This window comes from Podarcis muralis, chromosome 10 (assembly GCF_964188315.1).
Source record: "Podarcis muralis chromosome 10, rPodMur119.hap1.1, whole genome shotgun sequence".
Taxonomy (NCBI): Eukaryota; Metazoa; Chordata; class Lepidosauria; order Squamata; family Lacertidae; genus Podarcis; species Podarcis muralis.
The window spans coordinates 27,005,426-27,019,228 of record NC_135664.1 but is presented as its reverse complement, the minus strand read 5'-3'; the positions used below and the strand labels follow the sequence as shown (position 1 = coordinate 27,019,228).

At 41.2% G+C, this 13,803-nt stretch overlaps 1 protein-coding gene across 3 annotated transcripts in view; it reads right to left on the bottom strand.

Moving 5' to 3' along the window:
- PDZRN4 (PDZ domain containing ring finger 4) overlaps positions 1–13,803 on the bottom strand; it is a 218,020-nt gene that overhangs the window by 32,704 nt on the left and 171,513 nt on the right. For all 3 annotated transcript variants that reach the window (XM_028746972.2, XM_028746974.2, XM_028746973.2), the window contains 2 exons: positions 5,426–5,679; positions 4,007–4,109 (listed from right to left, as the gene is read on the bottom strand). In XM_028746972.2, the coding sequence (XP_028602805.2) occupies positions 4,007–4,109; positions 5,426–5,679 (357 nt within the window). The remainder of the gene's footprint in view (positions 1–4,006; positions 4,110–5,425; positions 5,680–13,803) is intronic.

The following is a 13,803-nucleotide window of genomic DNA, read 5'->3' as shown; positions in this document are numbered from 1 at the left end:
TAGATCCGTTTGTCCTCTATACTAGTCTTCTGTCCCTTCAAATGTTCCAGATATAATTGCAATGGAAAATTATAACCCTCTTCATGACTTTGACTGTTCTAGGCTATAACAAATATATCTTTTATTAGGACTGTGGTTAGAGAGCACAATATTTCTTCAAGGCCTTTATTTTAAATTATTTCTCGTGGCTGCTGAATTTGGAATCTGACTTTTACTTGCTCAGGGCTCCTTCTGATTTATATCAAGTTTTGGGCAGGGGAGGGGGGAATGACCTCAGCTGGATATAAAGGAAGGGACTGAAATTTTAACGACTACAAGCATAAATGTTTTCTACAGTGATCTACTGTACGGTTGTGATATTCGGGACTGCAGACAAACAGAGAAATCCTATAGTTTGGATCAAAGGCAGAGCTGGACAGTTTGTTCATCCCTGGAAACTTCATTGAAAATATAATTCAAAGACTTCAGGGTGAGCAACAGATGTTCTTTTCCAAGGTGCAGGCACACAGGCAATTAACGGATTCAAGTTATAGGAAAGGAGAGTCCATCTAAATATCAGGAAGAACTTTCTGACAGGTTCTGAACTTTCTGCATAGCCCCATACAGTGGCCGAGCTTCTTGCTCTGGCACCAGGGGGCGGAGAGCAGGCGGGGTGGGGCTGGCGCATGTCCCAGGGCATGGCGCATCGCCTGCAGGGGCGTGGTGCGCATCCTGGGGGCAGAGCGTGCCACCTGCAGGGGCGTGGTGCCCAGCATGGGCGGGGTGGGCAGCCGTGATGGCACCCTACCGGGATTGCGCTACTGGGGGCGGTGCGCTCCCCCCACACTCCTCTTCCTCTGCCAGTGGCCCCATGCTATATTATGCTACACAGTAGCTACAACTCAGCACTGCACATTTTAAAATAACAGATGAGGAATGGACACCATGGCACACAGCAACTGGCATTGTCAAAAGTCTGTTCCTACAATGGTTATGAGCTACCTTGCCCTTAAAATAACTGAGTTGTGTAAAGCATGGCAAGCATAACCCCAAAGTGTGTGACACGGTCTCTGGGCGTTATGCGTGACACGCTGATGCACAAAAAATCCAGAGATAAAATTGTCAGTGGCAAAAATTGCCAAAGTTAAATTCTGACCAGTATTCAGGGGAAAGGCCCTGTTAGGTGCAAAAGGTCAAACACATGAGGTTAAATTGATTGAAAGAAGTTCATCTTTGGAGCAAGAAAGTTCAATGGGGGGGTGGGGAGTCCCAATAGTTCATTAAAACTTAGTTTCAGATTTAAGAACTAAGATTCAAATGTGGCCCACTAATAAATAAAAAATGGACTTTAGCACTGCTACAGTAAGTTCTTTCAGCAAAAAATTAGTGTGTGTGGTGTAGAAACGCATAGCTTTTAAGCATGCACGAAACATAGCCACACTTACAAAACTAATAGTAATATTTGCAAAGGGTTGGCTAGAGGCTATCAGAGCTCTGAAGGGAGCTGTTACAGGCTATCAGTTTAGTAATCCTTGTGTTTAAAAAGTCCCTAAATATGGCTTTACAAGATAGACAAATCTGTTTTGGTCTAGTGGGCAAATAAGCCATGTGTTGAAAAGACTCTAAATATGCATTCACAAGATAGACAGATCTGTTACAGTCTATTGGGTCCATCATTGGCTTTTTGAAAGGCCCTAAATACTTACATAGAACATATTCTTGCTAGACCACCAACAAAAAAATGAAGGGGAATTCGGGAGGGGTTGAATAAATCTGGAAATATCTAATTTTAACTCCGCCGTCACGAATACCTTATGTGAATGAGACGATTAGCCTGTTTTGTGTGATACATTTGCGAGTAGTTTTGGGTTGTCCTGGAAGCCTCCCTTGCACCCCATTTTTCTGTTCTAACCTGCATTAAATCTCCAATCAGAAAGTGAAACCTGAGACCACAGGGAGGGCATGTCTGCATGAGGCATGCCCTGTGCGCTGACAAAAGTATATAGTCTTCAGACCATTCACTGCCTACAAGCCATGTAGCATCTAATTTCAGTATGCCCCCAACCTCTGACTTTTTTGCATCACTGCTGATATAGCTCTGATCACTGGAAGTCCCCAGGCGAGAATTTAGGTGCCGGGCACTCCACTATGCCATATGACTCAGACTTTTTCTCGTACTTCCATCTTGCATGTAGACGCGAGTTTGATCCAGTTTTACCACTGATCCCAACAGACTTTAGATCAGGCTGATAGTGGATAACACAGTGGTGACTCATAGTACAGTATGTGTGCAAAGCTGTGCGAATAAAATGTTGTCTCCTTATTATCATAACTGAGATTATTTTTAACACGAAGCCAGGTAGAGCGGCTTTGTTCCATCCTATGTCACAGAAATTGCCTTTCCTATCCGGATCTGACAGAATGGAGACTGTCCACTTCTTCGGGAACATATCTTTCTTCTCATTGCAAACCAGACAGCTCCTTTCCTATTTAAATTTCATGTGAAACATGCTCTATTTTAGTCAATCAGTGGGTTTGCCTTGGGCTACTGAATCATAGCTGACAGCAAATTAATGAGTCGGAGGGTGTGATTAGTAGATATTACCGACTACTGAACACCTACCTGCTCATTTACCACTGTCATAATACTTATACTGGCTATTATTATCGATTAATAATAGTCATGAAGAGGACATGATTCTACGGTGCTAATCTCTTTATATATACACATACAATCAGACTCCATTTTAGTATTTGTAACATTCCCATCACACAAATAATTGTATTACACATAAGCTTTCACACAACCACTCACTCAGTAAACAAGCTAGTATATTAACCAGGAATTTAGCAGCTTTTTCTTGATCTTCGCAAGACTAGTTTTATTTTTTTTGGGGGGGGGGGAGGGATGAATTTTCTTACCAATCCCTCAATGATTTATTAGAACAGTGCAAATAAATTTTATCCTGGGTAAGCTTGGTGAGCCAACATTATTTCATTTTCCTTTGTCCTATGGGAAGAATTGCAGACTTCCCTAGCCTTGTCTCAATAACGGGGGGGGGGGGGGTTGCCATTAAAGACCCCCATTTGCCTTTTTGTCAAAGCTTCAACTACTCTGTTTAGTTTCCAAATATCAAGCAAGGTTTCATTACATGTCCTGAAGGCAGACCAAATATAATAAAGACAAACAGGGTTTTTTGTGGCCGTTTTTTAATCCCAAGTGCTATTGAATGGAAGCTATCTAATGAAAAAATAAATAAATTCTATTTGCAACTTAAAACCCATACAAAGCCTGAACATAATATATTCCTAAAAGGGTACACTTGGTCTTTTGCCACTATGCTAAAATAAAGGTAAACATCTAATGGCTGTCAAATAAAGAGAACCTTTGGATTTTGAAATGAAAATCTAACAAAGGACCAACATTTCTATAAGTGTGCTATTATTTGGGGAAATGATAAACCACAGTTTTTCAATAGCCTCTCAACAGATAGAATAAATACACAATAGATAAGATACTCATGGCACCACATACAATTTGTTCTCATTGTACTCCATTCGGGAATCATAATGTAAAAGAAATAGACAAAGAATCTCTCATTTTACAGCACGGGCCTTGATCTGCAAAGTCCAGGTTCCACGATCCTACAGGATCAAGCTAAGGAAACGGCAGAACGTTTCTGCCTTTCCTCCCTTTGAAAATGAGCAATTAGACCTTTCTAATGCACTCATAGGAAAGGACGCAGCATAAAACTAGCACAGCTTAACAATTTGACATGAGAACCATGTGGGGCATTTAATCAGCCTTGTGAACCCACAATCTGATGCCCATCAATGTTCTGCTTTCATTCATACTGTTCCAGACCCAGGGGCATATCTGACTGAGACATTGTACAGGTGTGACGGAGGCCAGAGTGAGCTTTGCTATTTTATTTTAAATTATGTCTTTCGAAGGCATTCGACTGCAGCTGTGCAAATGCTATACTGTAAAGGGGATGGGGGTGGGGAGCTGTACCAATGGTCTTACCTCGTACTCAAAGTCCTCAGTTCTATCTACATCCGCAGGCAGACTGGAAAGATATTCATTACCTTCGTAAAATTCATGTTCAACTGGATGAAGAGAATGGCAGCTATGTGGAACAACATAGAACAAAAAGAGCAGGTTAGGCACTTAAAACCAGATTTTTTAATTTTTTGAAGTCCTCAATAAACCCCAGCTCTGTAGCTTAAAAAAAAAAAAAATACAGCATATTATTTAGAAGAGCCTGAGATTTGAAATAGACCCATGAAGATCTTCAGGCTGTCCAAACCCCTTAAAATAGGCTGGACAGAAATAATACAGCAAACTGTAGTGTTGCTTCAAATACAGAGATATTCAAAAAGTTTGGATAAATCTTTGATCGAATGCATTCAAAACAGAATTATTGGAGACACCCATAAAATTCTGGGCATTCAAGGAGGCAGCTCTGGCTTGAGATCACCATTTCTGCCTTGAAAACAAAGATGCAAGAAAACAGAACAGAAATCCCAGAAGTCACTGATACAGGGTGGTACCTGAGAATGGAGAAAGCCAACAGCCTTGTCAGAGATTTGCCTGAACACACAAGGGGTTAAAAGCAGTAAAAGCACATGGGCACACAGGTAAGATTCACCCTGGTGTCCCCAGGCATGAGGCTCCATCTCAGACCTTTGCACATTGATGACACAGGGTTCTTGATCAAGCAGACTTCCAACCACCTCTAGTCCCTTTCAAAGCTTTGCAATAAACCCTACACACATTTGGATGCTCAAGCTTAGGCCAAACACTTGAACAGGACTAAAGCCTGCATTGTAGTGGACATTTTATTTTTTCTCAGTAGAAGAGTTCCAAACTCATGTGCAGAACCTGGAAACACACAGGTCTGCATAAGAAGAGCCCTACTAGATCAGTTCAAAGGCTCACCAGTTGTAGCAACCTGTTCTCCACGCTGGCTAAGAAGATGCTTTGGTGCATGAGACAAGAGCCTCTTCTGTGTCCTAATGCAACTGTATTCAGCCCCACCACACACTACACCCGAAAAACCTATCCTCCATAAATTTGTCTGATCCACAATGGATTACGGGTTTCCAAGTCATTACAGGGCACTTTTCTTAGATTTTATTTATTTGAATAATTCCGATATTGAATAATTTATTTGAATAATTCCGATATTGCTTTATTTTTTAAAAATAAATAAAGTGGTTTACAACCTGAATTAAAGCATCACATAAAGCATTACAAAATGTCAAAATAAGACATTGCAGTTGAAGATGGGGGCTGCAGCCCCCTGTCCATGGATCTCCTGGTTTACTGAAATCAATGAACTTCAGAACAGCCAGCTTCTGCCTAGGAGTTCCAGTCTTGTTTTGGTAGTGATCATTTGTTGTATTGGTTCTCAATGCCGCAGAAACAAATCCTACATCATACCTGTCAGAAAGCAGGAAGGGGCAGATATCCGGTACCGGAGGTGTGGTTGGTCTTAGCTTGGCCAGAGCCATGATGTGCTCAAACGTAATATCTGTCTGTGTGCAAGCATCCATGAGCCGAACATCCTGTGAGCTCCCAGGTGTTTTGATGAGAGGTGCTCTCCGAAGGACCTGGACTACAATGGGCTCTTTTGCATTCCGAAAAGCCTCCACTGCCTCTTCATGGGTGGCTTTGGAAAGATCCTTGCCATTGACCTAAGACAAAACAAATGTCACCCAGCTTAGCATTAAAGAAAGGATATGGGAAGCAGAACGTTGTGATTTATCTAATCTTTTATCAACATTTATATAATCCTTAACCATAACTCTTCTGTGATGCCAAAGCAAGACGGAAGACAAGTGTTAGATAGCAAACAAAACCCTGTTACGGCTTTTCTATAATATATAGAGCGACTCCCAAATATTATTCTCCTGGAAATAGAAAGAAGCAGAGAAAATAAAAAGTACATGTTTGTTGCATCCTTTAAAAAATACATCTAGGGAAAAGAATGTAAGAGAAATGGATGATCCACCCTGCCTTGTATTAGTGATTTACAGTTAAAGGGTGGAAATGAGCATTGCATGAGTTGACATCAGCTCAGGCAACAGGATGTCATCTTCCTCTCTACCTCCTTGCAGCACCCATGCCCCAAAATCTGCTCTAGAGGGTCCCCTCCAGGGGCTGCAGGGAGAATATAGGAAATGTACATACAGTGTTAGATACAATCCAATATAACAGATATACGGACATACTTGGGTACATAAGAAGCAAGCTGCAGCAGCAACAGCAGCAGCCAGATTATTAGTGGCAAAAAAATGGAAAAGAGGAAAAACACCACAAATATCAGAATGGAGAGCTAAAATCTGTGAATTTGCCAAGACGGCAAAATTAACAGCGACAATTAGGGGCTGCTCAAATCAAAAACTTAACAAAGAGTGGAAGTGTGTAAAGGAATATACAGTGGTACTTCGGGTTACAGATGCTTCAGATTACAGACGCTTAAGGTTACAGACTCTGCTAACCCAGAAATAGTACCTCGGGTTAAGAACTTTGCTTCAGGATGAGAACAGAAATCACGCAGCGGCGGCGCGGCGGCAGCGGGAGGCCCCATTAACTTAACTGAAGTGGTGCTTCAGGTTAAGAACTGTTTCAGGTTAAGAACGGACCTCCAGAACGAATTAAGTTCTTAACCTGAGGTACCACTGTATAGAAAGATTAAGTTTTAGAGCTTAAATTTAATATGCAAACCATGCAAGTAGATAAGACGCTGCTATAATATATATGGAATAATAAATATAAATTTTGGTTAACACAACGAGGAATAATATTGTGTAAAGAAGATCATACATGAGTGAAGGGAAGTAATGGGTATGGGGGGAGGGTGGCATTGGGGTGCATCTGGAAAACTGTTAAGGATATATATGTGACTTAAGAGGTTAAAATGATGGAGTCTAAAGAAGGAGAATGAAGAGCAAAACAAGGGATTTTGTGAAGAATTTGGTACTGCTGAAAACATACGAGATATGCTCTTGACTGTATCTGGGTTATTATCATTGTAAAACCTTCTGATGTTAATGATGTTAAGACTGTATAAAATTGTCTTCAATTAATAATAAAAGAAGAAGTAAGCTAAGAAATAACACTCTTAGTGGACAATGTAATGTAGCATTGTTACACTAATGTTTAGCCGCAGGCAAAATAAATAAATAAATTTAGTAATCCCCTTTTATGAATGTAAACCAAAACCAAAAGAGCACAGCAGTAGAATGTAGAACCAACTACTAGGTTGAAAAAGCTGGTGCAAGGAAGAAATCTAACCTGCTAATGACTACACAAGAAGTATTTCACTTCACAATTAAATTTGTTCTCCCTCAACATTTCTTTTTTACCTCAAAGTTGGGGGGGGGGGGGAGAATCCCATGACCTTTAGAACGCTTCCATCCTCATATGATTTCCTTTGAGGATGTAAACCACTGAGGACACAACCCTCTTCTTTTAATCATCATTTGAAGTTCATCAACACTGTTAGTTATTCTGACTAAAGGTCACCCATTTTAGAAATCCTGCCAATTTTGGTAAAAAAGAAAAGAAAAGATATACGCAGTATATAATGGCAGTTAACATCTCAGTAAATATTAAAAAATAAAATATATATTATATTATTATTATTATTGCTATGCATGTGGAGTTTGCAATACACTTCTTTGCTCCTAGTATGAAAGGTGTCTTTTTCACCTAGTAGCAAATCTCACCACAATGTGTTCCCATTAAGAGTTACCTTTGGGGAAAGCACATGCCTCAGACCCCCTATGTCTCTTACACTGACTTTCTCATGCTTTAGGCGTGGGCTTTACTGTACACAAAAACATTCACTGGAAAAGAAAAGTGCCAATCTGCCTGGTTTCTGTGCTCAAAGCAGGTGGGCAGACTGCACAGCCCACTATGGCGCCTCTCATTTGCATAGCCCAGTAGAAATATCGGATTGCCTGGAGCATGTGCTGTGGACATCAGATGTGCTGATGTAACACTGGTCTAAGGCATCTAGCATTTTGAAGGGATTCCTATATCAGGGACCCTGAGGCGCCAGTTGCCTAAATTATTATAGGACAGGTAGACAGGGGTACAGCAAAAGGAGAAAGGACTTTTAAGGTAAGCAGCCTGGCAACTAGTGGTAGTTGCAAAATGCAGAATCCTGCAGTTAGTTACTTGCTGCAGATGATTGCCCTCATCCAGTGAAACCAATGCTCATCTCTAGTCATATAAGGGTCTAGGTTGTCTAGCTTAAAAATCAATGTGTTGGCTCTCCAACTTATGAATTCATAGCACCGGCAACACAACTGGTGTATCCAGTGCTCTTTTTTTCCAGCCAGAGTGTGCCAGAGTGCAGTTCTGGCAACTTTCAGGTGCGCAACATTGCAGGCTGGTGCTCCACCCAATCCGCTTCTTGCCTTTATGTACTTCTGAGAAGCCCAAAATGAACATTTCAAGTCAAAATGGAAGCTGGCCAGCATGTGAAAGTCTACACTTCTTCTTCTTCTTTAGATCTATGACTCCACCTAGCTCCTAGCTGCGATTGGTCAAGCTATGGTGCGGGGCCAATTCATATTTCCTTTTCTTCAATTTGTCTCCTGTGTAGTGGTAGCAGGCTTTAAGCTTTCCATCTAGACCTCTACCACTACACTCGCACACATTTGCACGAGGGCCATTCCAAGCTGCCTTAGCCATCTGCCTAAATCTAAAAGAACGAGGGAGGTGGGGACACATTTATTTGACCTGCACCAGAACCAAAGATGACTGCCAAACCAGCTATAGAGACAGCTTGTCGTAGTTTTTAGAACCTCCACCAGTGATGAACACAGCTGTTGTCAAACCGGCATCTGTTCAGGGCTGCCCTGAGTTGCCCGGCAACTTACCGTAACAACTTCATGGTGGGTTCTGGCAACTATTTTTCTTGGAAAAAAGCACTGGGTGTATCGCTCAAAAAATGTGCAGAGAGGGCTTTAGTGCTGCCTGCAGGCCTGCCCTTTGCACCCTCATTTTGTCCCAATGGGCTGCTCTTTCTCCCATTTAGGGCTTCTTCCATCACCTTTCCATCTACATGGATAAACAGCACTGGGAGCATGATGAAAACATTGCCTATGATTACCTTTCTGAGCTAGGGATTCATCATCTCTCCAAGACTGCTTCTCAGAGCATAAAGAACGGTCCTTGAAGAATTCACACATTCAGAAATGGAGTTTGAACATTTTAAGTAAAAATAATTTAGGTGCCAACAGATACTAAAAAGTAAGACAGTCCCTGCCCACAGGCTCACAAACTAATAGACATGATATGAAATGAAAAAAGGAATGGAGAAGGAAGAAGAAAGCAAGCACCTATTCATTCTCTGGCCAATGGATGGGGCTAGGTTGGTCTCTCTCTTGCTAAGCTTTACTGCGGACTATTTATAGTTTTCGGGTATGTTTTGGGGAAAAGAACACTTTGTTTCTAGAATGTTTTCACCGCCCCCCCATAGAATCCAGGAGGCAGATGATACATACCGTATGTTGTTAAAGCTTTAAGGCAGGTGACTGCTGGGACAGGTGGCTGCTTACAAAGAGCAAGTACGTCACCTTGAATTCCATAGGTAGAATTCAGGATATAACTGTAATCAATTAATAAAGAGCATAAAAATATTGGCTTCTGTGGTTGGTCTCTTTGGTCACAACAAAAGAGGTTGGGATGCATTTGTTGGAGCAGATGGGCTAATTAATCCATAAGCAACTTGTGAATGTTAAGTAAAGAGCATATCTCCCCACATAGAAACCATATTACTGCCTTGTTTAATAAAGCTTCTGTTTAATGAACACTCTTCGCCTTTTGGATAAACTGTGAAATCTGGGCCACTTGTCAAAAACTTCCCCAGAGTGGCTGGTGGCCGCTGCTTGGAAAGGAGCCATCCCCCTTTGATTATCTCTCTAAACCCAGCCACGTGCATAAATTTATCAATATCAGAAAACAAGAAAACAGGGGGTTCTTTTTGTCTTTGATGCACACACATGCACATGCTAGCAGCTCTAGCAACCAACTGGCCCTGGCCCACTGCCATTCCCAAAGGCAGTCAAACCATATCTTTGGCAAGCACACAAGCACATTTGTGAAATGAAGCACAGGGAAGGAAGAGGAGTTATAAATAGATGATATAAAGGACAGGAAGTAAAATGACTATCCAGTGCTATCCTAATGATAAATTGTGGTTCCAATGTCAAACCCATAACAACCTCAACAAATTTGTGTTGGTTTCTGTTTTGTTTTTAAACTGCAAGAGGCCCACTCTTCTTGTTGTTTTGCTGTGTTGAGTTTGGCTCAGTGTTGCCAAAAGCAAACTGTCTCTTTAAGAAAAGTGCTTCCTTGTTTGTTGTTGCATATTACAGGTACTGGCATCCTGCTTTATTAGTGCAAGGCCATGGTAGTTATAAAAATAAAACACAAACTACAATAAATATGAAAGCAGCCGCAACAGAAGCAAGTAAGAGAACAAATACAGCTTCAGGATTTATTTATTTTTAAAAAACACCCTAAAAGATGACATTAGGGATGCGGGTGGTGCTGTGAGTTAAACCACAGAGCCTAGGGCTTGCCGATCAGAAGGTCGGCAGTTCGAATCCCCGCGACAGGGTGAGCTCCCGTTGCTCGGTCCCTGCTCCTGCCAACCTAGCAGTTCGAAAGCACATCAAAGTCCAAGTAGATAAATAGGTACCGCTCCGCTGGGAAGGTAAACGGCGTTTCCGTGCACTGCTCTGGTTCGCCAGAAGCAGCTTAGTCATGCCGGCCACATGACCCAGAAGCTGTATGCTGGCTTCCTCGGCCAATAAAGCGAGATGAGCGCTGCAACCCCAGAGTCATCCGTGACTGGACCTAATGGTCAGGGGTCCCTTTACCCTTTACCTAAAAGATGACATTAAGAAACCTGGACAAACAAACAAACAAACAAACAAAAACTTGCTGCCCCAAAGCCAACAAATCAGAGTTAGCCAAACCTCACTGGCAAAATTCCACGGCAGGGACACATGTTAGTGTACATTCCACTGTGAGATTCTATCTAGCCACTACTACATATGCTGACATACAACAAGCAACTATCTTATCCTTGGGATAAATCAGTTTGACTTGAAGATTGTCTTCAACCTGAAGAGTTGTGGCCATAGCTCAGTGATGCAGCCATAATGTCCTTGTTTCAATGGCTTGCTGGTCAGCAAAGGCAATAGTTATCTAGAAGAACCAATGGAAGATCCTCACGTTTCCTAGGCCTCCAGTTCCATCCATAAGAGTTAAGCAGAAAAGAGCAATTATATTTAAAAAAGGGAATCCGCTGGATATTGTCAACACTAACAAGAATATGTATATGACCAAGCATCATGGTGCTTCCAGTTGTATCAACAACTAAAGTGTTGCCTGAGAGAAAGCTTTCGTTACCTGTCAAATTTACCTGCACAAAGGGAACAGTAGACCCTCTAAGCGTATCTATTTTCCAGGGACAGTCCTGGATTTACAGATTGGATCCCAGAAGGTCCTGCTTTTCCTTAGGAGATGTTGGAGGGTATGGAGAAATGCAACACACGAACCAAGGAGATAAGTAACTTTTATATATGTTGGAAGCTGCCCAGAGTGACTGAAGCAACCCAGTCAGATCAGTGGGGTATTATTATTATTATTATTATTATTATTATTATTATTATTATTATTATTATTGAATAAGGTGTCCCTATTTTCATTGGAGAAATGTTGGAGGGTATGGAACAGCATGGTATTCAGGAGTGCCTATCCAGACTGGAGAAAACATGTAAAGTATGCAAATCACCCGGCTCTATCACTCTTCCTATTTATATACATACATCTTTCTGTAGGGGTTCCCCATTTTTCCAAGTTCACTAGCTTATCTCACCATATGTCCTGTCAAAACAGCCACTGTTCAAGAATTCTGGTTGTATCAAACTGTATTGGGAGCACTGCCATGCTGTCACCAAACAAAATGGGGTGTCAGGAAACTGGAATAAATGTAGAATCTGCATATATCACATCCGGATGATAATCCACATTTCTAGGCTTTCCCAGATGGTGGTTTAATGAGCCCAGAGTGTATTTATTATGCAAATTGCATGTTATATTGACCAACTGATTTTTAATTACTGTACTTCTGCCTTATGGTGATATGCATTCAGCTAGCTCTAATACACATAAAATATATGGATTTATCATTTAGCATAATTAGAATTTCTCAGTCAATTATTACAAACTTAAAAATGCTTTATTTTGCTTGGCAATTTACTGGCCCACATATTACGTAGCCATTGTGAAATATGTTGTATATGGTGGTGTTTTCATAGGTAAGGGGCAAGATGGTTGAATTTGGACGACTATTTCCATGTAAGTTTCCACTTTCCTTGCTTTACACTAAACATCATATTTCAGTTTCATTCATAAGAAAAGCAATGATTTCCTTAGTGAATAACCATACTGCTAGCTGCTTTAAATGCTACATTAGATCAAATTAGACATGTTCAACTTACCTATAATAAATGCCATCTTGTGTGTTATTTATAGGCCCCAACACTTCCTCAGAAACATCTTTCTTTAAAAAAATGGAGGAGGGAAAGAGAAAAGGGGGGGGGGGCCCACAAGCTGTACGGCAAGGACTATATGAGCCATATGAATGGGCAACTTATCACTGTCATCACAATTCATCCTGTACCAGTGCTTGAAACTCCAGGTCTTCTCTGAGCTGAGCAGTTTAAAAAGATAGATGGTTGCCTTCTGGCTAATTGTGGGAGTTCTTTCATTACTATAAAAAGTCTTTTTATATCTCAAGTGACTTTATAAGCAGTGAATAATGAGACTTAAAAGTCTTTCAAAAAAGGAGTCCGCTGATCAAATGCTAGAGTAACTTATGGGCATGGTGACCTTTTTACTCATTGAGTTACTTCAAACTGCTGCTGTTGGCACATTATTAAAATTATCCATTTATGGAGTGCAGTAAGGCATGAGGCAGCTCCCCCCCCCCCCATTCTTCCTTGAGAGTTATATCCACTTCAGGAATCAGCTCAAAAGAAAACCTGATGTAGCTACCTACAGCCACGCATCACCCATTTTGCTGACATGAAACAACACAGAAAAAACTCAGACATCTCCTAACAGCTGGGCAAGATCACTTGGCACCAAGACTAGCTTAGTCTGCCAGCTTTGGCAGTCTAATCCTAAGAGGTAGCGCTTTACTAGCTGTGGGCATATCCACGCCTAGTGATACTCTGTCATGTTCAGCAAGGCTCCTGGAGCAGTAGATACATCTGTCACTGCTGTCACTGTTCCCCCTGGCCGTGTCAGGACCAGGAAAGTGCCAGGAAAATCTATTCCAACACACAAAGCAACACAAAAAAACATCTACAAGGGAATCTAATGCAACTCTGCTATATCCTCATAGCTAAGAGCCCAAGTGTTATCGAGTCTACATGTGTCCCTGATCACATTGACATGTGTGTAAACATGTTATTGCCAGAGAGACATGATATTTTGAAATCTTGGGCATGGCACAGAGAAGTTTCACTGTGCTTTAACTGCTAGATGAGATTAGCAAAATTCCCATCTGGGTACAGAAGAAATTCATTTATTATTACACACACTGCCAAGAAGGGACAGGAGAATAAAAATAGCTGTGGAGCTTGAATCACTAGAATGGTTGAAGGAAATAAAATTGTTACAGGAAACAACACACAGGGACAGATTTCCTCAATCCCATGTTGAATGAATTGACAGTTTATACTTTGCTGGTTTCTATGAGATTCACAGAGGTGGCACATATTCCT